The sequence below is a fragment of the Trachypithecus francoisi genome, unplaced genomic scaffold, assembly GCF_009764315.1.
Source record: "Trachypithecus francoisi isolate TF-2019V2 unplaced genomic scaffold, Tfra_2.0 Lachesis_group8, whole genome shotgun sequence".
Taxonomy (NCBI): Eukaryota; Metazoa; Chordata; class Mammalia; order Primates; family Cercopithecidae; genus Trachypithecus; species Trachypithecus francoisi.
Window position 1 is genome coordinate 8862655 of NW_022681473.1, and position 27972 is coordinate 8890626.

Below are 27972 nucleotides of genomic sequence, written 5' to 3' on the forward strand. Positions count from 1 at the left end.
CTATTGGAGCTGCAGCTTCTCTGGGGCAGTAGCTGGGATCTGTGTGTCCTGGAGCTTCCTTCTCAGGAGGGTAGCCCACAAGCAGTGCCCATGCCCTGAGAGTCCTTGCTGTTGAATATCCGGAAGAGGAGGATCCCTACTGGTCATGGACAGACAGCTGCACCGCAGCGACCACCAGCAATTAATTTTCCAAATCTGAATGGGAAATTTTTACCCTTCTTCCACGAAAATAACACCCTGGCCTCTTTTCTGATTAAAAACTTTATTTCCAGAAGCAGAACTGTTTTTAACACAGAGTTCAAGGAAGAAGTCTGTCCAAAAAGCCCACATTCCACCTTTCTAAGCGCCCGCCTCTAGACTAACTCTTTCTAAGGCTCTGTAACTTTCAAGCAAGGTTTAGAAACTAAGTAGCCTGGATTCCTACCGTTGAAGCCCCATCTTTAGCGCTCTCTTCCTGGGGCTTGGACGACTGCCACTCCAAGCTCAGACTTGGTGTCCCAACTTCTCTCCCTTATACACCTTTATGACAGTTCTATTTCCACAGGAAAGAGACAGCCTGGATCTGCCTTCTGAAGAGGCCGTTTCCATGGGAAACAGGAGAGGAGGGGGCTCTGGTAAGCAGCAAAAGTGCCTTCATAGGCAGCAAAGCCGCTCCACCTCCTCCTCACAGTCGTAGAATTTTTCAAACAGCTCAGGAGAAGTGCTGTTGCACTCAAACCACCTCCTCAGGGTGCCCAGGGCCCGGAGGGCATCAGCTTTCGTGGGCAGGGGCTCAAAGGCACCCTCTCTGTCCCCCTCCTCGTCTTCAGTGCCTGTCTCCTCTTTACACACTCCAGGCCCTGGCTCGTCACCCTCCAGGTCCGCAAAGCGGGAAAACTCCTCTAGGCTCAGCCCACCGGGAACTGGTGGCATCTCAGAGGCTTTGTGCGAGGACGGGGGCGTTTTGCCGGGAGCCAGCCCTTCCTGAATGAAGCTGCTGAAAATGAGCTGAGAAGGCACCTTGGCCCAGGCGGCAGACGCCACATGCAAGGCGTCCAGCACGGTGATGCCCGTCGCGGCCTCAGCCAGCGAGGTGCCATCCCTCTTGCTTTGGATGGCAGCCAATTTGCCCAACAGCCGGTGTCGGTAATGGGCCTTAAAGGCCCGGACCACTGAGCTGGGCAGGGGAGGCGTGGTGCTAGAGGCGGCCAGAGGCAAGAGCTTCACGTGGTAGAGCCCAGGCAGGCCTGCCAGTCCCTCCACCACTCGGGCAGCCAGCAGCAAAGCCACCTGCCGGCCCTGCTGTCCCATGTCCCGGTCAAACTGTGCCAACCACTCTAACCAGGGGATGCCCAGGTCAGGGTGGTAGGAGGCAGGCAGAACCTCACTGCGGACCCCAAAGAAGCATCTCGGGGCAGCCTGGAGCCCACCCAGCAATACCCGCCGCTTCTCGGTGCCCTTGCTGTTGGCACACAGCAGCACCTGTACTCGATCACATGCACCCAAGTTGCCGGGCACTGCCCGATACAGTAAGGGCAATTCAGCACAGCCAAACACGTCCTCTGGAGAGAAGTCTTTTAGGGAAAGAGGCAGCTGAGCCTGGGATGTGAGCCCTGGGGGAGGTGGCTCAGGGGGGAATGAAGGAGCAAGAACATGGCGGGCCCCAAAGCCGACGTTGTTTCGGCGTTTCCAGCGGACCAGCCAGCCGATGCTGGGCACGAAGTCCTGGCCCATGATATCGGCCAGCTCCTTGGCTTTGTGGAGCAGCATGGGCCCCGTCACGTCCCAGGCTTTGGCCCGGGCAATGTGGTACCAGCAGAGCAGAGCCTCGTCGATCCCGCTGTACTTGGACTCCCGCTTGCGCTTGCGCTCTCGGTTGGCTGTGCCGCTGCACCAGTCCGCCAGCAGCTTCTCCTTGTTCTTGCAGATGCGCGAGATCTGGGGCTGGGAAACCTGGAAGCGCCGGGCCACCTCCGACTGGGACATCTTGGACTCATCCAGGAGTTCCAGCACCTGGATCTTCTCGGCCAGGGACAGGGCGTGAAGCTTTTTCTTGCTGCTCAGCTCCATGGCCTCTCCGGGGCACCTGTGCGGGGAGGAAAGAATGAGCGGGTAGAGTAAGCTGAGGCCAGGAGGGCTAGGAGAGGAGCGCAGGAGAGAAAAGAGATTAGATGAGGACGTGCGCAGGCACCAGGGGAGACTGGACCCGCCGGAAGAGGCAGGAAAGTGGCTAGGCCGAGTGGAAGCCGGCTGGCCCGGTCCCCAGGATGCCAGGGCAGAGCTGGGGAGGGGGCGTCTCTCCGCTCAGAAGGACAGGGGAGTCTGGGCTGGGGTCTGGCCTCACTGGGGGAGAAGGACGAAGAGTGGAGGGGACAGCTGCAGAGATAACAAAGGCGCACGGACGGGGGAGGGCCTGGGGCTGGGGCCGAGGGGGCAGGTGTGGGGCTACGGGGCAGCAGGGGAGGAGCCCCCGGGAGGGAGGGGGAGGCGGCCTGGGCTGTATTCAGATGACGCCGCTGGGGGCGGGGAGGTGGGTGGATGCACAGAGTTGAGGTGACAGGTGTACAGACGACAAAGGGGACAGAGGGGGTCTGAAGGAGCGAGGCTAATATGGTGCCGGGTCCTGAAAGGGAGGCTGGGCGAGGGTCCGCCCTGAGGGGAGCGAGAGGGCAGGGCCGAGGGCGCAGGTGCACAAGCGACAAAGGGCGGGCGGCCTGAGGAGCGGAGGGGCGGGGTGTCCCCGCTGGGAGGGTGGTCGCCTGGGAGGGTCCCAGGGCGCCGGGACTAACGCCTGAACCCAGGCAGGCCGGCAGCCGGACTCCGCGCCCTGGCTGGCCACTCCCCCTCGACCCGGAGTCTGTCGGCGGGGTGGCCCCAGGCGCCCGCCCGGCCTCCCGCTCCGCACCCACCTCAGGCGCTGGTCCCGCGGCTCCAGCCCCTGCCCCTAGCCCGGCTCCCGAGCCCCTGTCCGGGCGGCGACAGCAGAACAGGGGAGGGATGGGCGCCACGACCCCGAGGGCAGAGCGGGCCGAGGGGCTGCGCGGGCGGCGGGCGGGCGCGCGCACAGCAGGCCCCGTGCGCGCCGCCCGCGCCGGGCTCTCTCCCGGCTCCGAAGTCCGCGGTGCGGCCCTTCTGCACCCACCCGCTGCAGCCCCGCCCCGGCCCAAGCAGATTGGCCTTCAGTGGCGCCCAGTCCCTCCCCCGGCTAAGTTTCAATGGACGCCGCGGAAGTGGCGGTTCGTCGAGACCCCTGGGGGCGGGGCTTCTAGCGAGGAGGGGCGGGAGGCGGAGCCAGGAACCTGCAGGACTTGCCTGGCGCCTCCAGTAGCCGCGGACCTCGAGGGCCCGACGAGCCTTGTGGGCGGCGTGAGGACCACCTAGCTGACTTGGCGTCCCAAAGGCTCCCTGGCCATGACCCTAGGCCGCCTCGGCTTCTTCGCCTACCAAGCAGGGCTAACGGCCCTCACGGAGTTGTTTTGGGAAAACGATGAAAGGAGAAAATGGATGCAAGCTTTAAGCCACACAAAAGGTGGTTACCATGGACAGCGCTGGCTGGAGTCTGTCGGCCACGGAAACACTGCATGCCTGGGCCAGTTCTGATTTAGCACGACTAAGGACTAATTTTTATTAGATTTGGTACTTTACAAGATTCAAGTTCTTAAATTCAAGATCTGGTATCGTTCCCTTCCCTGCTAACCTTCAGTCCCTAATTAAACGCAGACGTCTTGATTCGCACCACAGCTGCGCTCACAGCTCTGCATCCTCTCTCTGCCTTCCTCACAGGCTTCCGTCTGCACCCCCATCTTACCGACTGACACTGTCCAACTCTCCAAGACCCATCTCAAATCCCACTTCCCGCAAACCCTGAATTTCCTCACTTTGGCCTGCTATAGCCTTCTTAATTTGAACGTTTCGGCCGGGCGCGGTGGCTCAAGCCTGTAATCCCAGCACTTTGGGAGGCCGAGACGGGCGGATCACGAGGTCAGGAGATCGAGACCATCCTGGCTAACACGGTGAAACCCCGTCTCTACTAAAAAAAAAATACAAAAATCTAGCCGGGCGAGGTGGCGGGCGCCTGTAGTCCCAGCTACTGCGGAGGCTGAGGCAGGAGAATGGCGTAAACCCGGGAGGCAGAGCTTGCAGTGAGCTGAGATCCGGCCACTGCACTCCAGCCCGGGCGACAGAGCAAGACTCCGTCTCAAAAAAAAAAAAAAAGGCCGGGCGCGGTGGCTCAAGCCTGTAATCCCAGCACTTTGGGAGGCCGAGACGGGCGGATCACAAGGTCAGGAGATCGAGACCATCCTGGCTAATACGGTGAAACCCCGTCTCTACTAAAAAATACAAAAAACTAGCCGGGCGACGAGGCGGGCGCCTGTAATCCCAGCTACTCGGGAGGCTGAGACAGGAGAATGGCGTGAACCCGGGAGGCGGAGCTTGCAGTGAGCTGAGAGCCGGCCACTGCACTCCAGCCTGGGCGGCAGGGCAAAAAAAAAAAAAAAATTTGAACGTTTCTTTTCTGGCTCTTGGACTACTCAGCCGCCAAAGAGCATTCATTGCTTTACTCCCTCTCCGCCTGGCCTACTTCAGTGGAAAAGCATGAGGACGGGCTGCGCTCTGCTCCTCACACAATCCCCAGCTCAGAGCACCGTGCTTGTTTACTGAACATAACAGTGCAGGTAGGCCTAGGCTTTCCATAGGCAAGGATGACTTTCAGAACGTTCTAGAAAAAAGGATTCTAGGCCGGGCGCGGTGGCTCAAGCCTGTAATCCCAGCACTTTGGGAGGCCGAGACGGGCGGATCACGAGGTCAGGAGATCCAGACCATCCTGGCTAACACGGTGAAACCCCGTCTCTACTAAAAACTACAAAAAACTAGCCGGGCGAGGTGGCGGCGCCTGTAGTCCCAGCTAATCGGGAGGCTGAGGCAGGAGAATGGCGTGAACCCGGGAGGCGGAGCTTGCAGTGAGCTGAGATCCCGCCACAGCACTCCAGCCTGGGTGACAGAGCAAGACTCCGTCTCAAAAAAAAAAAAAAAAAAAAAAAACATAAAAACAACAGTTGGACTTCTAAAACACACACTCAGGACATACACGCTGCCAGGTAAGCTGTCGACATATTCACTTTGTCTTCAGGGAAACTTACTTTGTGCACATCAACATGCCCTGGGAAAGGCTGCAGGGCCTCACTGCGGGCAGTTCAGACCCTTGGGCACTTGCTCTTGCCTGGGAGCACTGCAGGCAACTGAAGCCACACAGACCCTGCTCCTGCAAGAACTTTTGTGTGTCCCATGGTGATGTCATTAGTTTGCTTATTGATATTATAAGCTTCTGGTCCTGTTTTAAATGTCTGAGATTGCAAGGTCAACTGTTATAAACCTGTCACCACTTCCATCTATGTATCCAAGACTAACAGAATTTTCTCCAAACCAACTGAAACACAAAAATAGATGTTAAAGTTAATTTTAACCCAAATTTTGTATTGATCAAAACAGCTTCATTGTTCTTTATAACAAATAATTGTTATAAACTTGAATTTGTGTAATAAATTAAGACTAACAAAATAAACAATTTTATATTTACTTTACATATTGGGGTTCCACAAAAAAATTTTAATTTGGGGGAAAAAAGCTGTATTTCAAAATGTTTTATTTAAAAAAAAAAAAACTATCATGGAAATCTTAACATGAAATGGCCTTCTTAATGGAGAGAGGCAGGAGATAAACCATCCAGCAGAGGGCTCTGTGTAAAAACATTTATTTTTACTAATGTTTAGAATACAGGAACTAAAGAAAGAAAAAAAAGACACCTCAACTCCAAAGCAACAGTGAGTTAGGGCCTGCCCGCGGCCAACGGGGAAGGCTACTCCAGGGTGTCCTGGCATGGACTGTCCCTCCACTACTTAATGTCAGTGCCACTAAGCAGAAAACTTGAGGAATCAGGGTGTGAAGACCTTACCAGCTGCTAGCGAGCGTGCAAGGGAAGAAAGGGATGTCTATGTGGCTGCCCCATTAGCTGAGAACCAGCATACACGGGGCAGGTGGCAGAGGCTCCCAATTCAGTTAAGAGCAGGAGGCTGAATGCCCAGGTCCAGGAAGAACAAAAAGGGGATTTTGGAGGTAGGCTTTTTTGTCGTGTTAAAAAACAGGCACATTATCCATCTCCCTGTAGCCCCCGAGCTGCTGGCCTGGCCCCCTGATCCTTCTCTCCCCACAAAACCAAAAGGAATAAGAAGGGAGGCAGAAGATGAGAAATTCCAAGGGTAGGGAATGCTTCAGTCACTGGAGCCCGCCCATAAGAGTTAGCCAAGAGAGCACTGGGAGTAACAAGGTGAAGCTGCTGTTCCCCCTGGGGTAGGGTGGAGTGGGACAGGGCAGAGCCAGGAGGGTGACTGAGAACATGCTGACTCCAGCAAAGAACCCTCTGTAGCAGGAACAGAGGGCCACAGATAGCCACTCTGGAGGAAGGAGGTGAGGCTATGTGGCACAGGGGCATGGAAAGCTCCTTGTGGACGTGGCCTCAGCTTGCTTGCTCCCAGCTCCCTGGCCTGGCTTGCCTCTGGGGGATGGGAAAACTCTGGAGACCAGAGTGGAGGAAGAACAGAGAGAAGTGAGCTGCTCTCCCACTCTTTCTAGGAGGACACTGTTTGAACCCTGTAATCACCAGAGTCTGGGCCCAAGGCAAGCAGAGTGAATGCACTTAATGGAGAGCAGAGAGAAACTGGGCCACACGTACGCCTAGGGGCAGTGTGTTGCTCCTTTCTCCCTGAGGGCCTGGGGCCAGAGGTGGTCAGAGCTGCCACCTCAGCTTGCAGCTGCCAAAGGCAGGCTGGCACAACCACCCCAAGGTTCTCTGGACTTGTGAAGGAGAGGAGGAAGAAGGGAAAGATGGGTATGAAATATGAAGTGGAGGAGAGAAACAGCCTTAGATATGTCGGGGAGCAGGGGGGTGGCCACATCAAGAGGAGTTCTGGTTCTGGTAGATGGAAGCTTTCTCCTTCAACAGGTCCAGACATAGATGGCAGCTCCAACTTCCTGCAGAGAAGCAAAATGGGGTCAGGATGGGTCCCACACAATCCCCGTCTGCTTGCAATTCCTCTGCTCTTGATACCCCATCTCTATAGCAGGATCAGCTACAGGTAGGATGAGGGATGCTCTGCAGCAAGAAAGTTCCATGGTTTCCTGAGCTGGGATAAACCTCTAAGTCTTCAAATATTGTGAAATATCATCCTCAATGGAGATGAAAGAAATCATCACCTAGAGGACTTCAGAATACCAGTGCCTAGGCCTTCTTGGCCCTATTAAATCAGAAGTTCTGGGAGTATGAAGAAGGCCTGGGAAGACAGAAGTTTGTCAAGCTACTTCAGTTTTTTTTTTTTTTTTTTTTTTGAGACGGAGTCTCACTCTGTCGCCCAGGCTGGAGTGCAATGGCCGGATCTCAGCTCACTGCAAGCTCCGCCTCCCGGGTTCACGCCATTCTCCTGCCTCAGCCTCCTGAGTAGCTGGGACTACAGGTGCCCGCCACCTCGCCCGGCTAGTTTTTTGTATTTTTTTAGTAGAGACGGGGTTTCACCGTGTTAGCCAGGATGGTCTCGATCTCCTGACCTTGTGATCCGCCCGCCTCGGCCTCCCAAAGTGCTGGGATTACAGGCTTGAGCCACCGCGCCCGGCCCAAGCTACTTCAGTTTTAAGACTTGTGTAGTTTCACTAAAAAACACAAAATAATTGTCCCTTAAGAAAAACAATTGGTGTGGCTGGGCGCGGTGGCTCAAGCCTGTAATCCCAGCACTTTGGGAGGCCGAGGCGGGCGGATCACGAGGTCAGGAGATCGAGACCATCCTGGCTAACATGGTGAAACCCCATCTCTACCAAAAAATACAAAAAACTAGGCAGGCGAGGTGGCGGGCGCCTGTAGTCCCAGCTACTCGGGAGGCTGAGGCAGGAGAATGGCGTAAACCCGGGAGGCGGAGCTTGCAGTGAGCTGAGATCTGGCCACTGCACTGCAGCCTGGGCGACAGAGCGAGACTTCCTCTCAAAAAAAAAAAAAAAAAAAAAAAAAGAAAAACAATTGGTTCATTCCTTGTTTATTAATATTTACTATGGCTGAATTCTTCTAATTTTTTTGAATAAAATTAGTCCTTAATGCCTTGAAATGATAAGCAAAATTATACATATGTGCATTTGGACATTATTCTAGGGGAAAGGATCCACAGCTTTTATCAGCTCTTCAGAAACATGTGACTCAAAAATGTAAGTCCTTTCTAACCCAAAGGTCAATAAGGTTGGCAAACTTTTCTGTAAAAAGCCAGAGTGTTAAATATTTTAGGGTTTGTGAGCCACATACAGTCTCATGCACATCTTTCTTTTTTTTTTTTTTGAGACGGAGTCTCGCTCCGTGGCCCAGGCTGGAGTGTAGTGGCGCGATCTTGGCTCACTGCAGGCTCCGCCTCCCGGGTTCAGGTCATTCTCCTGCCTCAGCCTCCCGAGTAGCTGGGACTACAGGCGCCTGCCACCTCGCCCGGCTAGTTTTTGTTTTGTATTTTTTAGTAGAGACGGGGTTTCACTGGGTTAGCCAGGATGGTCTGGATCTCCTGACTTTGTGATCCGCCCGTCTCGGCCTCCCAAAGTGCTGGAGTTACAGGCTTGAGCCACTGCGCCCGGCCTTTTTTTTTTTTTTAAACTCCCTTTATTATTTTTTGTCAAGACAAGAGTTTCCGCTCTGTTGCTCAGGCTGGAGTGCAGTAGCGTGATCTCAGCTTACTCCAACCTCTGCCTCCCAGGTTCAAGCAATTCTCCTGCCTCAGCCTCTCTAGTAGCTGAGATTACAAGTGCACAGCACCACGCCCAGCTAATTTCTGTATTTTTAGTAAAGACAGGGTGTTGCCATGCTGCACAGGCTGGTCTTAAACTCCTGGGCTCAAAAGATCCCAAAGTGCTGGGATTACAGAGGTGAGCCACAGCACCCAGCCAGTTTTTACATTTTCTTTTTTGAGACGGAGTCTCGCTCTGTCGCCCGGGCTGGAGTGCAGCGGGGCAGTCTTGGCTCACTGCAAGCTCCGCCTCCCAGGTTTACGCCATTCTCCTGCTTCAGCCTCCCGAGTAGCTGGGACTACAGGCACCTGCCACCTCGCCCGGCTAGTTTTTTGTATTTTTTAGAAGAGACGGGGCTTCACCATGTTAGCCAGGATGGTCTCAATCTCCTGACCTCGTGATCTGCCCCTCTCGGCCTCCCAAAGTGCTGGGATTACAGGCTTGAGCCACCGCGCCCGGCCCAGTTTTTACATTTTATGGGGATTTTTTTTTTTTTCAGGCTAGGCACAGTGGTTCACACCTGTAATCCCAGCACTTTGGGAGGTTGAGGCACGCAGATCACTTGAGCCCGGGAGTTCGAGACCAGCCTGGGCACCATGGCAAAACAGTCTCTACTAAAAATACAAAAATTAGCCGGGTGTGGTGGCATGCCTGTAGGCCCAGCTACTCAGGAGGCTGAGGTGGGAAGATTACCAGATTACCTGAGCCCAGGGGAGCGGAGGTTGCAGTGAGCTGAGATCATGCCACTCCACTCCAACATGGGCAACAGAGCAACACACTGTCTCAAAAAACAAAAATTAAAAAAAAAAGAAAAGAAAAGAAAATAAAAGAAATAGCTTGCAAGCTGTTTAAGCGGGCTGTGGCTGGATGTGGTCCATAGGTTGTAGCTTGTAGCTTGTTGACCCTGACTTAGAATCTAGAACATCTGATACTTTCAGGGGTTGCCCCTCAGCTGCCTTAACACTCCAGTGAGGACACTCGGGCCCACAGCTCTCCACCACTTCAATGTCCCACAGCTCTCCACTACCTCAATGTCCCACAGAACTTTAATAGGAAAGCCATTTTGTAATATAGATAGTCTGTTTGATGGTTAAAAACAAAACATAAACATGCGACTTCGCCCCAAAGCAGATTCATAAACTGGGCCTGACAGAAGCTGAGTACTACCCTGCGGCTGTTAAAGGACTCTCCGATTTTGTCAGTGGCCTCATTCTCTAGAGGGGTGACAGCAGTTTGACCAATATGTTACAAGTCAGCTTACATCACACAATGAAACACTTTCTCTTGCCTGTAATGCTGGCCCACATCCTTTGTGCGCAGTAACAGCTCCTGGGCATTTGTGTTCTGAGTAAGCTCCTGAATTTCTGTACAGGAGGAGTTTATGTACAGAAATCCAGCTGGAAGGGGACTTGTAGAGATGCAACCAATTCTTGGTGCCACCACTGGTTTCAGTGAATAGCTTCCACAACCTTGGACCATTATTACTGTAAGTTATGGGAGAAGCAGACTGACCCATTCAGGCTCCAAAGTCAAGTCCCTTCCCAATTCAGAAGGGGAAAGGATAGGAAATAAATGCTCAAATCTATCAAATTTCAAGAGTTGACTGTAGAAGCTTCACATCAGATAATCCACCACTTGAGTTTCCGTGACTGGTTGGAAGAAAATAAATCATTCCTTCTGGGTGACTGATCTCGGCTCAGCATCTGCTTTCTTCTGGGCTGTGGATTTTCTGTTGTAAATGTAGCTGATAATATGCAAACACTAAACCCTTTAAGTTGAAATGTTAGGAAGGCATTCTAAACTGAGCCAAGGCAAGGGGCTTTACTCCCTAATTTGGAAGAATACGTAAGTGATAACATAAAGAACATAGAACTCAGTATTTTCCAAGTAACTAATAAAATAATTGTTCTGAGTAAAAGTTCTGGGCAACTTACCTTCAGGGGGCTCAGACATGGACGGGGTGAGACAGTACATGTGGTAGCCACGATCGCAGTCATCACAGAAGAGCAGCTGGTCCTGAAGTAGGCAAGAGGGAAGAGGATGGGGATTGAATGACTGATGTGCCTCAGGCCACTACAGGAAGTGGGAGGGCTTCTGTGACACGGCTATTTCCAAGAGGGGTAGGTAGCAGGTAAGAACAGATGCAGGAATCTTATGTAGGAACCACGCTGTCCCTCTCTACCACAGATCCAGTCACTGTCATCTCTCACTTGAGTCCTTTCAGAGCTCCTAATCAATCAAATCACCTCCAGTTTTTTTTTTTTTCCTAAAGCCCAAGCTCTGTAGGTATATTTTTTTGAGACAGGGTATTGCTGTCACTCAGGCTGGAGTACAGTGGTGCAATCACAGCTCACTGCAGCCTTGACCTCCTGGGACCAAGTGATCTTCCTACCTCAGCCTCAAGTAGCTGGGACTATAGGCACACACAACCACACCAGCTAATTTTTGAATTTTTCTGGAGACAGGGTCTCCTTATGTTGCCCAGGCTGGTCCTCAATTCCCAGGCTCAAGCAATCCTCCCACCTCAGCCTCCCAAAGTGCTTGAATTACAGGTGTGAGACGCCATGCCCAGTGACTATTTCTTCTTGAGACAAGGTCTCGCTTTGTTGCCCAGGCTGGAGTGCAGTGGTGTGATCGTGGCTCACCGCAGCCTCAAACTCCTGGGTTCAAGTGATCCTCCCACCTCAGCCTGCCAAGCAGCTGGGGTTAACATGTATGCCACCACACCTGACTAAGTTTTAATTTTTTTTGTGGAGACAGGGTCTTCCTATGTTGCTCAGGCTAGTCCTGAATTCCTGGGCTCAAGTGATCCTCCCGCCTCAGCCTCTCAAGTGTTAGGATGATATGCATAAGCCTCCATCCTTGTCCCTACAGTCTACCCTCCACACAGCAGCCAAAGTCATCTTTTAAAAATATAAGACAAGGGCCAGGCGCAGTGGCTCATGCCTGTAATACCACCATTTTGGGAGGCTGAGGCAGGTGGATCACCTGAGGTCAGGAGTTCGAGACGGGCTTGGCCAACATGGTGAAACCCGGTTTCTACTAAAAATTAGCCAGGGATGGTGGTGGGCGCCTGTAATCCCAGCTACTTGAGAGGCTGAGACAGGAGAATTGCTTGAACCTGGAGGCAGAGGTTGCAGTGAGCCGAGATTGTGTCACTGCATTCCAGCCTGGGTGACAAGAGTAAAACTCCATCTTGAAATAAATAAATAAATATAAAATAAAATATAAGACAATGCCAGACATGGTGGGTTCACGCCTGTAATCCCAGCACTTTGAGAGGCCAAGGTGGGAGGATTGCTTGAGCTCAGGAGTTTGAGACCAGCTCAGCAATATGGCAAGACCCTGTCTCTATCAAAAATATAAAAAAAGAAGCCAGTCATGGTGGTGTGCATCTGTAGTTCCAGCTAACTGGGAGGCTGAGGTGGGAGGATTGGATTGCTTGAGCCTAAAGGGAGAGGTGGTAGTGAGCTAAGACTGCATCACTGCACTCCAGCCTGGGTGACAGAGAGACTCTGTCTCAAAATAAATAAATAAATACATAAAGAATAAATAAACAGCTGGGCACGGTGGTTCACATCTATAATCCCAGCACTTTGGGAGGCTGAGGCAGGCAGATCACCGGACGTCAGGAGTTCGATACCAGCCTGGCTAACATGGAGAAACCCCATCTCTACTAAAAATACAAAATTAGTCAGATGTGGTGGCACGTGTCTGTAATCCCAGCTACTTGGGAGGCTGAGGCAGGAGAATTGCTTGAACCCGGGAGGCAGAGGTTGCAGTGAGCTGAGATCGTGCCACTGTACTCCAGCCTGGGCAACACAGCAAGACTCCGTCTCAAAATAAATAAATAAATACATAAATAACCATGTCACTTCCCTGATTAAAACCCTTCGACAGTGTCCTGTTGTACCTAGAATAAAACCCAAGGCCCCACAGATCTGGCAGTGCTTGCCTCTCTCATCTCATCCCCCGCCATCCTCTCCCATGCCCTATCATTTGGCTTGTCCACTATAAGGCCTTGGCGCTGGCTGCTCCTTTCCTGGGACTGCTCCACCTCCAAATCTTCTTTTTTTTTTTTTTTTTTGAGAAGGAGTCTCGCTCTGTTGCCCAGGTTGGAGTGCAGTGGCTGGATCTCAGCTCACTGCAAGCTCCGCCTCCCGAGTTTACGCCATTCTCCTGCCTCAGCCTCCCGAGTAGCTGGGACCACAGGCGCCCGCCACCTCCCCGGCTAGTTTTTTTTGTATTTTTTAGTAGAGACGGGGTTTCACCGTGTTAGCCAGGATGGTCTTGATCTCCTGACCTCGTGATCCGCCCGTCTCGGCCTCCCAAAGTGCTGGGATTACAGGCTTGAGCCACCGTGCCCGGCCTCCAAATCTTCTTGACTGGCTCCTTGGTATCACCAAAATTTCAACACCAGCATCCCCCTCCCAGAAGAGCCATACCTCACCATCAAAATAAATCACTTATGCAATTATTCTCTGCCACATTACTGGTTTCATTTTTTTCATGGCACATTATACAAATCTCACATCCTTGCTTATTGTTGTTCCTGTAAGAATGTAAATCTCATGAGGCAGGGACCTTGTTTGTCTTTAGTATCTTTAGTGCCTAGAACAGTGTCTGACATAAAATCAGCACTGGCAACAAATATATATCTGGCAACAAATCAGAGTTCTGACTGAGATGCTAGGGAGGGGCGTGTGGCATGTAGGAGGGATCTTGCTCCCTTTTTAAAAAAAGAAAGCTCACTTTGGAGGGAACTCTGCAAACAGCAGTAAAAGCCCAGAAGGAGCCATGCTGAGGAGGGGGCGGGGATACACACGTCATTCTCAGAGGTGCCGCAGATGTTGCAACATTTGCACTCGATGCACTGCCAGCGGTATGTCTTCACTGCTGCCATCATCACGGGGGTAAACTGGAGGCAAGATGGATGTCCTGTAGTGGGGGAAGTGAGACAGACAGTTGGAAATGCAGGGGGAAGAGAGGAGCTCCTGCCTGTGGCTACATCTTCTCTTGGTTAGGAAAAGCGAGGTGGGCTGGTTATGACAGCACTAGAGGCCAGCAAGCCAAGAGCCCCTTGGGGACTGGGCACAGCAGCAGCCTTCACGGGAGGCAGTACCTGAGCGGCCACAGTCAGAACAGGACACCAGCTCCTCGGGTTGTCCCGTCTTCTTGTTAATCTTTGAGTCCCCCAGGCAGAAGTCACAGTAGTTGTTGGGCAAGGCCAATCCATCAGGACCCTTTTTGGCTGCAGAGAGAAAGAGTTTTGATGACGCCCATGGGGTCCCTGAGCCACTCAACACTCATGCAAGGAGTGGTTTTCATAACCAGGCCAACTTCTGCTTGCCCACCACTTCTGACACCTCAGCTTACATTTCTGCTCCTCAGACCTCTGGGAAACAGGAGTGGGTGGCTGGGAGTCTTCCTTGTCCTCGCCCTCTTCCTCAGCCAAGTGGGAGTGGGCATAGTGGTAACTGAGGCCTGGCCGGTTCTTGTAACGTTTTCCACAAACTGAGTGGGGAGAAGATTGCAGAGAAAGGTGTTAGGATACAAGAGTGCCACGTCCCCACCCCTGCAAGCTGTGGGGGCTCCATCTGAGGCAGAGGGCAACCATCCCTTCCCCTAGCAGCTCTACTCTGGGACAGGCCTTGAGTGATGGCCCCTTTCCCTCAGCCAGAAGCATCAAGCCCTGGGACTCTCTAGCTTCTGGGACTCTTTTCCCTCCTGAGCTCCAACCCCATGGCCACCACTGCTCTTCCACGTTGACTTCTGGGGGGCTTAGCCCTCGCCCCATCACCAGTTAGTTGCTCTGGGATATAGTAACAGTCTGGGACGCTCCAGGTCAGGGAAGGGAAGGATATTCCCATAAGTCTTCGGTGTGGCAGGAAGGGGGAAAAGCGGATAAAACTCCAAACATTTTTACCCCTCAGTAAATGTGGGAGGCTCATGCTACCCCACACAGACCATGGAGCCCACCTCCTCTGAATGTGGGTAAACAAGCAGGGGTGGGTTTCTTGGGGATATCCTATCAATGAAGCCAGTTGGGCAGTTGTCCCCAAAGAAATTCAAACACACTCCCACGTAATTGCCCTGTCCAGGCCTGCCAATCAGCAAGGAAAGCAGATCCCCACGAGGCATTTTGTCATCCTGACAGGTAATACCAAGAAGGGCAAGGGGGCCAGCAGGAAAGGAATGGGGAGAGAGGATGGCAGGAGGTGGTGGGGCAGTGGGGAATATGAGCTGACCACCAGGTGCCTGATCTGGGGAGGGAGCGGAAGGGTCTGATTGTAATGGGCTCCTGATAATGCTTCTGAAGCCACTCCATGCACTGGGCTGAGCAGCTCTAGGAGTAGGTTTGTGGGAGACAAGCAGTGGTAAAGGCAGCCTCCAGGACTTTGAGGAGTAGAGCACAGCAGAAGTTCCACTGCTCCTACCCCCATACCATTCCAGAGATTTTAAAGCTAGCATCCCAGGAAACGAGAAAGGCAGGAGGAACAAGGGAAGAGGGAAAAAGGGACAGGAAAACCACAAGTCTGAAAAGTTGAGAGAGCTACCTCTCTGGGGCGCTTTCGAGGTATGCTTTTGTTTGAAACTATCTGAAAGACAGAAAGAAAAGTCATGAGAAGAAGGCCTTGATACACTTGAGACAGGAGCAGCATCAGCAGGAAAGCGGAGCAAACGAGAGAGAAACCCCAGCGGCGATGGTGCTCCCAGGGTGGAGGGACAGAAGCGGGGCAAGGCAGAGAGAAAGAAAAAGAGAACAGACGTTGAAAAACTCAGTGTCAGACCCCTGGGGCCCTGGCTTAACTGAGGCCAGGAGACCTGCAGGCCGTCTGTTGAGAGGCCAACCCTGCCTGCTGTGGCCGCCACAAGCAACCCCACCCCAGAGGATGGCAGAAATTTTCCCAGAGCATGCAGGTCCCACCCGTCATATAGCAGGGACCCAGGCCTCCCAGGGGTCTCAGAGGGAAGCAGTCAGCAGGCAGGACAAGAACCCAGGTTTGTTTTAATACTCTAGGCAAAAACATAACCCTCCCTCCTCTCATAGCCTGAGCAGGAGCTGGGTCCAAGGCAAGGTCTACCCACCCACTTGTGAGGCACTCACTGTCACAGGCATACGGTTTATCCCGGTCCTCCAGGATGGAAGCATCCAGCTTCTTACGGGCACTGCCCACACCCTTACCCTGCCAAGAAGAGTAAAGAGACACCCTTATTGCGGTAGCTGGGCCTGAGGAGTTAGACTCTTTAGGAAGTGGCTGCTAATCTCACTTGAAATAAAACAAGGAATTCCCTAGGCCACCCTGTCCTAAGATGCAGGTAGCACGCTGGCCCCTCACCTTGGATTTTCCCTTTCCCCGACGCTTGGGAGTATCTTCTTCATAGTCTTCGTCATCGAGGTCATCCAGGAAGTCATCTGGTTCTAGGATCCGCTGAGTGGACAGCAGGGTTAGCGTGGGTAGAAATATGTGCATTCAAAAGCTCCCCTATGATGAGATTGGCCAAGGCCACCCAGAACCTCCTCTGTGACCTGGTCCCACCCACAGGTGAATGAGCCTCATTTTTCACCAACGCCCTTCAAGCACCCTACAATCCTGCTCCTGCTCCCTTCCATACTTTAGGATTTCTTTCCCCTGTGCTTCACATTATTTCCTTAGCCTGAAATGCTTTCCCTACCATGCCACATGGCCAAATCAAATAGCATGCTTCCAAAAGGTTGCCCTGATGCCACAGGCAGCCATGCCCTCTCCTGCCTCTGATTGTCCACCCTGGTAGCACATTATTGGTGGTTCTGTCCTGACACTCCCTCCTAGTTTAAATGAAAATGTTGTTGCTTATTTGTGTGACTTTGTGGGAAGTTTTTTTTTTTTTTGAGACGGAGTTTCACTCTTGTTGCCCAGGCTGGAGTGCAATGGTGCAATACTGGCTTACCGCAACCTCCGTCTCCTGGGTTCAAGCGATCCTCCTGCCTCAGCCTCCCAAGTAGCTGGGATTACAGGCATGCGCCAGCATGCCCGGTTAATACTGTATTTTTAGTAGAGACGGGGTTTCTCCATGTTGGTCAGGCTGGTCTCGAACTCCCAACCTCAGGGGATCCACCTACCTCGGCCTCTCAAAGTGCTGGGATTACAGGCGTGAGCCACCGTGGCTGGCCACGGAAAGTTTTTTTTTTTTTTTTTTTTTTTTGAGACGGAGTCTCCTTCTGTCACCCAGACTGGAGTGCAGTGGTGCGATCTCGGCTCACTGCAAGCTCTACCTCCTGCGTTCACGGCTGAGTAGCTGGGACTGTAGGCGCCCGCCACCACGCCTCGCTAATTTTTTTGTATCTTTAGTAGAGACGGGGTTTCACCATGTTAGCCAGGATGGTCTTGATCTCCTGTCCTCGTGAGCCGCCTGCCTTGGCCTCCCAAAGGGATTACAGGCGTGAGCCACCGTGCCCGGCCCATGGGAAGTTTTTAAACTGCTTTGTTTCAGCCTGTCTGTGAAATGGGGAACACAGGGCCTACCCCATAAGGTTGTGCAGACTAAAAGAGAAAGGGCATGAAAAGGCACTTAGCCCAATGCTGGCGTATTTATAGCTCTTTTATATATAGTCTTATCTTCTCTGTTGGCAGGGACCAAGTGTGTTTCACTGTGCAACCTCGGGGACCAAAAAACTTCGTGACACAAACTTCTGTGATAAAAGAGTAAGGTATTCAAGCCTGTAATCCCAGCACTTTGGGAGGCTGAGACGGGCGGATCACGAGGTCAGGAGATCGAGACCATCCTGGCTAACACGGTGAAACCCCGTCTCTACTAAAAATACAAAAAAAAAAAAACTAGCCGGACGACATGGCGGGCGCCTGTAGTCCCAGCTACTCGGGAGGCTGAGGCAGGAGAATGGCGTGAACCCGGGAGGCGGAGCTTGCAGTGAGCTGAGATCCGGCCACTGCACTCCAGCCTGGGCGACAGAGCGAGACTCCGCCGCAAAAAAAAAAAAAAAAAAGAGTAAGGTATTTAGGGATAAAAGTTTGTCTCCTTCCCTCCCCAGACAGGGTCTCCCTCTGTTACTCAGGCTGGAGTGCAGTGGCATGAGCAGAGCTACAGCCTCAATCTCCTGGGCTCAAGCAATCCTCCCACCTCAGCCTCCTGAGTAGCTGGAACTGCAGGCGTGTGCCACCATGCCCAGCTAATTTTTTTTTTTTTTATTTTTAGTAGAGACAAGGTCCTGCTATGTTGCCTAGACTGAAAAGTTTTTGATATATGCATCTTCCTCTGAAATGGTTTAGCAAACACAGATAAGGCAAACGTGGCAAAATGTGAAACTGATAAATCTAGGTAAAGAGTATATGGTATTTCTTTGTACTATTCTTGTACCTTCTGGTTTTAATTTTTTTTTTTTGTTGCCCAGGCTGGAGTGCAGTGGCATGATCCCGGCTTACTGAAACCTCCAACTCCCAGGCTCAAGCGATTCTCCCACCTCAGCTTCCCTAGTAGCTGGGACAACAGGCACACGCCGCTATGCCCAGGTAATTTTTTTTATTATTACTTTTTGTAGATATGGGGTCTCACTTTGTTGCCCAGGCTGGTCTCGAACTCTTGGGCTCAAGCAATCCTTCTGCCTTGGCCTCCCAAAGTGCTGGGATTATAGGCATGAGCCACTGCACCTGGCCTCTTTTAATTTTTTAAAAGAAAATTATATATGTGTATAATAATAACCTTCTGTGATAAAGGTGGATGAATGAGTGAGAGTCTATACTTGGAAGCAACAGAGAAGCCAGTCAGTACCTGACAATAATCAGGGATTGAAGAAAGAACAGAACTGCAGGGACCTGCTTCCTGGACCCCAGCTTCTGTTTCAGTTCTAGAAACTGGGTGGCCCCAGTGAAGAGGAGGCTGATTTCCATCAAAGCTCCCTTAGCCACAGGTATAATCTTGTACCTTTCGTGCTCGACTGTTGGTCACAGGAAACTCGCCCAGGCTGTCATCATCAACTCGGGGATCCGGGGCGCCTCGCTTCTCCAGGGGGTCAGTGCGCAACAGAGCCTCTAAACTACTGCCATCCTGAGAGATCAGCCCCTCCTTCTTCAGGGTTTGGTCTGTGTCTGCAAGCAAGATCAGGATGAAGCAAAGCTCAGAATGGCTGAAAGCAGACTGCTCTGAGTCCATACAATGCTGGGGCTTACCAAAGATCTGTCACTGTCTTTTGTTCTCTGGATGCCCAGGAATTAAGACACCCTAGTTCACTTGGCACCATAACTTATCTGTTTACCTGTCTCCCCTTCTAGACTAAGCTCTTTAAAGGAAAGAATCACATCATATTCATTTGAGTATATTTGGGATCTAGTACTGGGCCTGGTATATTGCAGTGATTAGCAGGCTCTCACCACGCAGCAGGCCACGCCTCTGCTCAGGAAGTATGTGCCTTACCTGGCTTAATAGATGGGAAGGAAAGTCGTGGATCCTCAGGGGGATGGGCTCGCCGCTTTTTCCGCCAGCGCCGGGCAGGGTAGGAGTACAGCTGTCCAGAGGCCAATCCTATGGCAGGAAGAAAGATAGAAGTCAGGCCCTAATCCAGTATTAGAAAATAATACCAAATACTTTCTAATTACATAGTCCCCCTTTTGAGTTCTAGAGCAAGGGAGGAATTCTGACACTGAGGGCCTAGGGGGTTAGATGGAACAGTCTGTGGAAAAGAAAAATAGATATATAAGCTTAGGGGCCTTGGCTAATACATAGTTCTTCAGACACACAATGGCCTCAGCAGGGTAGAAAATAAAGATGCTGGTATCAACCTATCTGCTTCATCCTCCCTGGGTTTCTAACCACAGGAAGACCATATTCATCCATAGGTGGAAGGCAGTAGGGAAAACCCTATCAACTGTCTCATCACCTAAGATGAGGAGGCTTCTTCCTCCTTATGCTCCTGAGTCCCCTTCTCCCAAGTCTGGACCCTCACCTGGACCTCGGTGTCGCTTTTCCATCCAGATGTAACAATTGCTCTGGGCTACTCCAGTCTGTGAGTCCAAGAAAGGCAAGCGCACGCTGCGCTCAGCACACAGGCGAGCATTGTAATTGTGGCACTGCTCCATGGCATCTTTGTAGTACTGCTCCCCAAGGCTGCAGGGAAGATAGAAACCAGGCATGTGTGTTGGAGTGGGGGGCATAGGGTGCTGAGCTATTCCTCTCCCCTGTCATCTGCTTCTCTAGAAGGCTCAAGGGACTGGGAGGCTGTCTCTTCCATTCTATTTGCCTCCACTTCTGCGTCATGGGACACCAAGCCCCTTTTCTAGGCCACCATGAGGAATTACTTTACGAATAAATTACTATCAGGAATACATGATTTCATCATATGTCTAATCAGACTTAAGTCTAACCCCCAAAGAGGGGAAGGAACTAATGTTCATTCCACGTGTCTCACAAGCCCAGCCCTGTGCTAGTTGTTTTTTCTCTTAACCCTTATGATGCTGAGAAGCAGATGATAGTCCTTCCTAAGTTCCCCCTTATTTCCTCCTTCCTAGAATCACCTCCCAAATAAACTACATGCTCCCACATCCTTGCCCCAGGGTCTGCTCCAGAGGGAAAGAGTTCAAGGTCTAGGGGACTTATTAAAATGTATTCAGCAAACTAGTAAATCCATACAATGAAATTCTATTTAGCCATAAGAAGGAAGCTCTTCACATACTGATATTAAACAATTTCAAGTTAACTAGGGACAAAAAGCAAAGCAAGGTACACTGCTGAGAAGTGTCAAAGAAAGCTATCATTTCTGTAACAAAACGGAAAAGAAACTGCAGGTCAGCAGGGAGAAAAAGTGGGTGACTAGGCCACTTCCTTCCATATGCCTTTTTATATCTTTTGAATTTTGAACTAGGTTTTTAACCAACTAATTAATTTTACATTTATGGAAGATATCTACAAGTACCTGAAGTTCCTTGAAGTTTTTATTGAGCGCCATCACTGATAAGAAACTTGTTTGCTCTAAGGCCCATCTTAGGGTTCTTCTCTATTCTCACAAAATAAAATTATATAGGAAAAAATCTCCTTGGTCTCAAAAGACGCAATTTGAAATCTGAATCAAGATTTTTTAAGTGGAAAACTGGAAAACTGCACAGTGCCAGGTTCTAAGAAGCATGTACGTAGAACCTATCTTGTTCTCATCTTGCAGGGTTTAACCAGGACTTTGGTAACGGAGGTTAAACAAACTCTATCAGTTCATATTTATATTCAATCAATCTTTTTTTTTTTTTTTTTAGAGACAAGGTCTCACTATGTTGCCCAAGCTAGACACAAACTCCTGGCTCAAGTGATCCTCCTGCCTTAGCCTCCCAAGTATCCGGGAATAGAGGCATGTGTCACAGTACCTGGTGTCAATCAATCTTAAACCGAGGGCAGAACTGATTTCTTTCTCATAGTATCCCCAGTACTCACAAAGATGTCTGAGATACAGTCAGACCTGACTTGAGAGTAAAAAGACCTGGCTGGCCTGCAAGTCACCACATGAACATGGACATTTAGTCAACCCAGGTGGGCCTTGGTTATTCTTCTATAGATTGAGGAGGTTGGACCAAATGAGCTTTGACATATCAGGATTTTACAAGAAACAGCCTGGGGATGAGACAGCAAACAGATTACGTCTCTGTGGTTTCTGTCCATAACTCGGGCTACACCAAAAAACCCTGATCTGGAATGTGATGGGGGCCTTCAGCGAGCAGCCACAATAGACCACTGCATAACTTACCATGTGCCCAGCAAATAAAAAAGACACATAGCACACACAGAGATGGCAACGCCACAAATACAGCCTGGCGTGATTCAATGAGCTGTAATGACTGTAATCTGAGGTAGGCACGAATCTCACGTTGGAGAGCAGAATGGAGAAGGCAGCCTCGCCTCTGCGAGCTCGCCTTTAGGAGGCAGCCACGTCTTCACCACACAGAATAAAACTGGATAAACAAGGCTGAGTGCCGCAGCTCCTTTGTTTCTGCTGATGGGAATTGATACTGACACTGGAAGTCAAATGGAAGGCAGGGCCAGGCTGGCGAGGGCTGCAAAGTCAGAGCAAGGAGGCTGGAAACAGTTTTGGGAGGAATGAATGAGAGATGTTCTGTCAGGGCTCTTGAGAGCTATGTGGGATTTCAAAAGGTAAGGCAAACAGTCTTGGGGGTACAAGGGCTGGGAATGAAACATGGAAGTGTTTGTGAGAGGAGAGTCTGATGAAGAGAGAACAGGACAGGATGACAGTGAGCTCTTAAGAACTTAAGGGACGGCCGGGCGCGGTGGCTCAAGCCTGTAATCCCAGCACTTTGGGAGGCCGAGATGGGCGGATCACAAGGTCAGGAGATTGGGACCATCCTGGCTAACATGGTGAAACCCCGTCTCTACTAAAAAATACAAAAAAGGCCGGGCGCGGTGGCTCAAGCCTGTAATCCCAGCACTTTGGGAGGCCGAGACGGGCGGATCACGAGGTCAGGAGATCAAGACCATCCTGCCTAACACGGTGAAACCCCGTCTCTACTAAAAATACAAAAAAACTAGCCGGGCGAGGTGGCGGGCGCCTGTAGTCCCAGCTACTCGGGAGGCTGAGGCAGGAGAATGGCGTAAAACCCAGGAGGCGGAGCTTGCAGTGAGCTGAGATCCGGCCACTGCACTCCAGCCTGGGCGACAGAGCAAGACTCTGCCTCAAAAAAAAAAAAAAAAAAAAAAAATACAAAAAAAAAAAAAACTAGCCGGGCGAGGTGGCGGGCACCTGTAGTCCCAGCTACTCAGGAGGCTGAGGCAGGAGAATGGCGTGAACCTGGGAGGCAGAGCTTGCAGTGAGCCAGGATCCGGCCACTACACTCCAGCCTGGGCGACAGAGCGAGACTCCGTCTCAAAAAAAAAAAAAAAAAAAAAAAAAAGAACTTAAGGGAGGCTGGGCACAGTGGCTCATGCTTATAATCCCATCACTTTGGGAGGCCAAGGCTGGTGGATCTCTTGAGACCAAGACTTAGAGACCAGCTTGGGGCAACATAGTGAGATCCCATCTCTACAAAACGTTAAAAATAAATAAATAAACCATCAGCTAGGTTTGGTGGTGCAGGCCTGTGGTTCCACATAGTCCCTGGGGTGGATGAGGTAGGGGAATCATTTGAGCCTAGGAAGCTGAGGGTGCAGTAAACCAAGGTTATACCACTGCACTTCAGCCTGGGGGACAGAGGGAGGCTCTGTCTCTTAAACAAAACAAAACAACAACAACAAAAACTCCGGTACCAAGAAATGTCAAGTTAACATTAACACTGTTCTCTCTCTCTCTCTCTCTATATATATATACATATATATTTTTTCAAGACAAGAGTCTTGCTTTGCCGCCCAGGCTGGAGTGCAGTGGCGCAACCTCGGCTCACTGCAGCTTCTGCCTCCCGGGTTCCAACAATTCTCTTGCCTCAGGTTCCCCAGTGGCGTGCGCCACCACGCCCAGCTAATTTTTGTATTCTTAGTAGAGACAGGGTTTCACCATGTTGGCCAAGCTGGTCTCAAACTCCTGACCTCATGATCCGCCCACCTCAGCCTCCCAAAGTTCTGGGATTACAGGTGTGAGCCACTGACTGTGCCCAGCCTCTAGATTTTGCCTAGAAAGTTTCAAAGCCAATAAAAGCAGCTACAGCTATACTATTATTTTACTTTCCTAGTAAGAACCCTTAAAGACTTTGTTTCTTTTTTTGAGAAGGAGTCTCGGAGTCTCGCTCTGTCGCCTGGGCTGGAGTGCAGTGGCGAGATCTTGGCTCACTGCAACCTCCGCCTCCTGGGTTCAAGCGATTCTTCTGCCTCAGCCTCCTGAGTAGCTGGGACTACAGGTGCACGCCACCATGCCCAACTAATTTTTGTATTTTTAGTAGAGACGGGGGTTTCACCACATTGGCCAGGCTGGTCTTGAATTCCTGACCTCATGATCCGCCTGCCTCAGCCTCCCAAGGGGCTGGGATTACAGGCGTGAGGCACCGGCCCAGCTTCATTTTTTCTTTTTTTTGAGATGGAGTCTTGCTCTGTCACCCAGGTTGGAGTGCAGTGGTGCAATCTTGGCTCACTGCAACCTCCGCCTCCTGGGTTCAAGCGATTCCCCTCCCTCAGCATCCCGAGTAGCTGGGATTACAGGCACACGCCACCACGCCCAGCTAATTTTTGTATTTTTAGTAGAGTGGGGTTTCGCCATGCTGGCCAGGATGGTCTCAATCTCCTGACCTTGTGATCTGCCTGCCTCGGCCTCCCAAAGTGCTGGGATTACAGGGGTGAGCCACTGCGCCCAGTCGCCTCTATCACTCAGGTTGGAGGGCAGTTGTGTGATATCAGCTCACTGCAACCTCTGCCTCCTGGGTTCAGGCAATTCTTGTACCTCAGCCTCCTGAGTAGCTGGGACTACAGGTGTGTGCCACCCCACCTGGCTAATTTTTATAGTTTTAGTAGAGACGGGGTTTCACCATGTGGGCCAGGATGGTCTCGAACTCCTGACCTCAAGCAATCAGCCCACCTCAGCCTCTCAAAGTGTTGGGATTATAGACGTGAGCCACTGCACCCAGCCAAGACTTTCATTTCTGACATCACATTTGGAAGGGACAGAAACTTACAAATAAGAAAATTTTTAAGGCCAGGTGTGGTGGCTCACGCCTGTAATCCCAGCACTTTGGGAAGCCGAGGCGGGTGGATCACGAGGTCAGGAGATCGAGACCATACTGGCTAAAAGAATGAAACCCCGTCTCTACTAAAAATACAAAAATATTAGGCAGGCGTGGTGGCGGGCGCATGTAGTCCCAGTTGCTGGGGAGGCTGAGGCAGGAGAATGGCGTGAACCCGGGAGGCAGAGCTTGTAGTGAGCCCAGACTGCGCCACTGCACTCCAGCCCGGGCGACCGAGTGAGACTCTGTCTCAAAAAAAAAAAAAAAAAAAAAAAAAAAAAATTCTTTTCCCAGGACAAGATGCAAGTCATACAAGATGAGTGGCAGGGCACAGTGGCTCACGCCTGTAATCCCAGCACTTTAGGAGGCCGAGGCGGGTGGATGACCTGAGGTCAGGAGTTCAAGACCAGCCTGGCCAACGTGATGAAACCCATCTCTACTAAAAATACAAAAACTAGCCAGGTGTGGTGGTGGGCACCTGTAATCTCAGCTACCCAGGAGACTGAGGCAGGAGAACTGCTGGAACCCAGGAAGCGGAGGTTGCAGTGAGCCAAGATCGTGCCACTGCATTCAAGCCCGGGCCGACAACAGTGAAACTCTGTCTAAAAAAATAAAAAAAAAGAAAAGATGAGCTAGTGGTCCTGACCTCAACGTACTCAATGTATAACATCAGCTGTCAGAAGACTACGTACACTATACTCAAGAGAAGTGCCAGAAAATTATCTCCAAATGAACTGGAAGAATGGAAGCCCCTTCTTAAAGGGATAATTCTGCGGGAGTACGTATTAATTGTGATCTGAGGCCCTGTGCAGCTAGAAATGAGGAGGAGAGAGTTGGTTTCTCATTACTGGCATCAGGAATTAACGGCTGGTGATGCTCACAGTCTCTACAGTTTTTCAAAGAGAAACAAGATGTCATGCTCTGTTTAAATGGGCAACCTCACTTATGACACAACTTGAAAGCACTGGCAACCCTATTTCCCCGAGGAAAATCCTCCAACACGAAGAGCCTCACTACGTTTAACTTTCAAAACCTAGGCAAGTCTGATACTCCTCCAGTACAATGAGAATCTTTCTTTTTATTTTTGGAGAAACCTGTGTAAAACATCCCCTTACAATGGGATGAGAGAAGTCAACAAAGACGCAGGGAAACAAAGAAAGAACATCTGAGTCAGGAAGGATAACTGGATAAATGGTAGATCAACAGTGTCATTTCTAAATTGAGAAAAATGTCAGCCTGAAGAGAGAGCTGGGGAAACTGGAGTGGGCAGATCAGAGAGAAAGACAATAGTGTTGGGAGGAGGGGTGGCTGAAAGAGACAGCAGGATAGAGCAGAAAGCAACTTAAAAAAAAAAAAAAAAAAAAACCACAAGAGGAGGAAAGGCACTTAGCTTAATGGAAATGGGAAAGCATTCTCAAAGAAAAGGCTTCAGGCAGGAGGGAGAAGCAACTTACTCTTTAAAAAGGCCCTTAGGAAGAGAGGGGCTCAGGCCACGACAAAGACAGATGAGAAGCTGTGAGTCCCTTAGAACACTTACCAAACCTTAACCTCGTCACCCAGTTAAAATCCAAAAACCCTGACTGGACAGTTAGACACCACTCCATTTTCCCACCCTTGCACCAAGCCCAACATACCCATTAAAAGAAGCTCTATTCGCCCACCGGGTATTAACCCAATCTAAAACTCATTCTGATTCTCCTGTAGGAATAAATCAAGTCAGTCCCAAAGCATCTTTAACTCACAGGAAGCAGTTCATAGGCCAGTGTCCATGGCCCCAACAGCTATTAACTTTAACTTTGCTTGAAATCTGACCAGCACAACGGTATCGCATAATAGGAAGAATGCCCACTTAGATGCCCCTTTAGGCTACTAAGCTGTCCTGAACGGCTTCGGTCCAGTTGCAGGTTTTTGATGGTTGCTACTGGAAAGCGCCAAGGCCCACTCCCCTTCTAGATCCGCTCCTCGACAAATGCTTCCCAAGAATATTTGTAGTCTTAGGTACCTGCCACCCAAGATCCTCCCAAACATCACGGGGCTGCTTGGAACTGAAACAGCCAGCCCCGCAGTGCACCCCACAGGGGCCGCCGAGCCTGTTGCTGCAGCGGACGGGACGGGGCGGGGTGGGCGGCGGGCTAGCCGTGGGGCCGCCCGGGCCTCGGCCCCGCTCCTCCGGACTGAGGCGTCTTGGGAGAGGACCGGGACGGTGAGTCTCGCGTGCAGGCAGGGCGCCATGCTCTGGAAACCGTCAGCCCCGAGGAAAGCTGAGGCCACACAGCCCAGCAGAGAGGCCGCCCGTCGGGGCTCCAGTGTGCCCCCATCAGGGCCTCCACAAGTTTCCAAAGAAGCGCAACGTCTTCTCCGGAGTCTCCTATTGCCCTCCCCACCAGGAGTCGCAACCTGGCCTTCCCGGGGATGTCCCTCTCTCCGCCTAGTCCCTTCCCCCACCGCCCCCTACTCCCAGATCCTTTACAAAACCTGCCGCCCTAGGAGAGAAAGAAACCACCACTCACAGCTTCACTACATTCTCCACCACAGCCGCCATCTTCCCTGCTCCTCTCCCTCGGGCCGGGAGGCCCCAAAGTCCGCAGCGCGCAGGCGCCGGAACCGCACCGGGGTACCAGGTTCCTCGCTCTCTGCGCAGGCGCCGTCCGGGCGCGCGCACGAGAGCGAGCACCGAAGAAAGAGCTTTACGCCTGTTCCCGGGGGCTGGGTAGGACCCCACGGGAGCCCGACGCGCAGGCGCAACCGAAGACTGGCGTGCGTCCCGGAACTTCAGTTCGAGGCCCGCCTCTTCTATTTAGAGGAGCAGGAGGCGGGGCCGGGCGCGGTGGCTCACGCCTGTAATCCCAGCACTTCGGGAGGGCGAGGCGGGCGGATCACGAGATCAGAAGATCGAGACCATCCTGGCTAACACGGTGAAACCCCATCGCTACTAAAAATACAAAAAATTATCCGGGCGTGGTGGCGGGCGCCTGTAGTCCCAGATACTCGGGAGGCTGAGGCAGGAGAATGGCGTGAACCCGGGAGGCGGAGCTTGCAGTGAGCCGATATTGCGCCACTGCACTCCAGCCTGGGCGACAGAGTGAGACTCGATCTCAAAAAAAAAAAAAAAAAAAAAAAAGAAGCCGGGCGCGGTGGCTCATGCCTGTAATCCCAGCACTTTGGGAGGCCGAGGCGGGTGGATCACCTGAGGTCAGGAATTCGAGACCAGCCTGGCCAACGTGGTGAAACCCCCATCTCTACTAAAAATACAAAAATTGGCCAGGCATGATGGCAGGTACCTGTAATCCCAGCTACTCGGGAGGCTGAAGGGGGAGAACCGCTTGAACCCGTGAGGCGGAGGTTGCAGTGAGCTGAGATCATGCCATTGCACTCCAGCCTGGACGACAGAGCGAGACTCTGTCTCAAAAAAAAAAAAAAAAAAGAAGAGCAGGAGGAGGTCGGTCACCGTGGCTCCCAGCACTGTGGAAGGCGGAGGCAGGAGGATTGCTTTGAGCTCAAGAGTTGGAGACCAGCCTGGGCAACATAGCGAGACCTCCTCGCTACTAAAAATTTA

The 27972-nt window shown here is 51.5% G+C and overlaps 2 protein-coding genes across 4 annotated transcripts; both read right to left on the reverse strand.

The window, feature by feature from the left end:
* Window positions 1–245: 245 nt before the first annotated feature.
* TIGD3 (tigger transposable element derived 3) lies at window positions 246–5437 on the reverse strand. 2 transcript variants are annotated; one of them, XM_033207784.1, is made up of 2 exons: window positions 5354–5437; window positions 246–2065 (listed from the first exon to the last, which is right to left on the reverse strand). In XM_033207784.1, exon 2 carries the CDS (start codon window positions 2047–2049, stop codon window positions 634–636), a length of 1416 nt encoding a protein of 471 aa, XP_033063675.1. In that variant the 5' UTR covers window positions 2050–2065; window positions 5354–5437; the 3' UTR covers window positions 246–633. The 2 variants fall into 2 exon arrangements, with proteins under 2 accessions (XP_033063675.1, XP_033063674.1); XM_033207783.1 differs by lacking the exon at window positions 5354–5437 and adding an exon at window positions 2889–3895.
* Window positions 5438–5714: 277 nt separating this feature from the next.
* Window positions 5715–27244, reverse strand: DPF2 (double PHD fingers 2). 2 transcript variants are annotated; one of them, XM_033207785.1, is made up of 12 exons: window positions 26927–27244; window positions 19724–19884; window positions 19195–19302; window positions 18706–18869; window positions 16125–16217; window positions 15893–15971; window positions 15342–15383; window positions 14161–14298; window positions 13907–14035; window positions 13610–13722; window positions 10719–10800; window positions 5715–7008 (listed from the first exon to the last, which is right to left on the reverse strand). In XM_033207785.1, exons 1-12 carry the CDS (start codon window positions 26956–26958, stop codon window positions 6932–6934), a joined length of 1218 nt encoding a protein of 405 aa, XP_033063676.1. In that variant the 5' UTR covers window positions 26959–27244; the 3' UTR covers window positions 5715–6931. The 2 variants fall into 2 exon arrangements, with proteins under 2 accessions (XP_033063676.1, XP_033063677.1); XM_033207786.1 differs by lacking the exon at window positions 15342–15383 and having other exon boundaries at window positions 26927–27235.
* Window positions 27245–27972: the final 728 nt, after the last annotated feature.

What these genes read in the sequence shown, in the direction of transcription:
- TIGD3 (XM_033207784.1), bottom strand. Translation starts at nt 2,049, where the DNA reads ATGGAGCTGAGCAGCAAGAAAAAGCTTCACGCCCTGTCCCTGGCCGAG.
- DPF2 (XM_033207785.1), bottom strand. Translation starts at nt 26,958, where the DNA reads ATGGCGGCTGTGGTGGAGAATGTAGTGAAGCT. An exon ending in CCAACAGTCGAGCACGAAAG is followed by an intron (nt 16,218 to 18,705) that starts GTACAAGATTAT and finishes CTGTCCACTCAG; the next exon opens with CGGATCCTAGAACCAGATGA. An exon ending in GGGGAAAGGGAAAATCCAAG is followed by an intron (nt 15,972 to 16,124) that starts GTGAGGGGCCAG and finishes TCTTCTTGGCAG; the next exon opens with GGTAAGGGTGTGGGCAGTGC.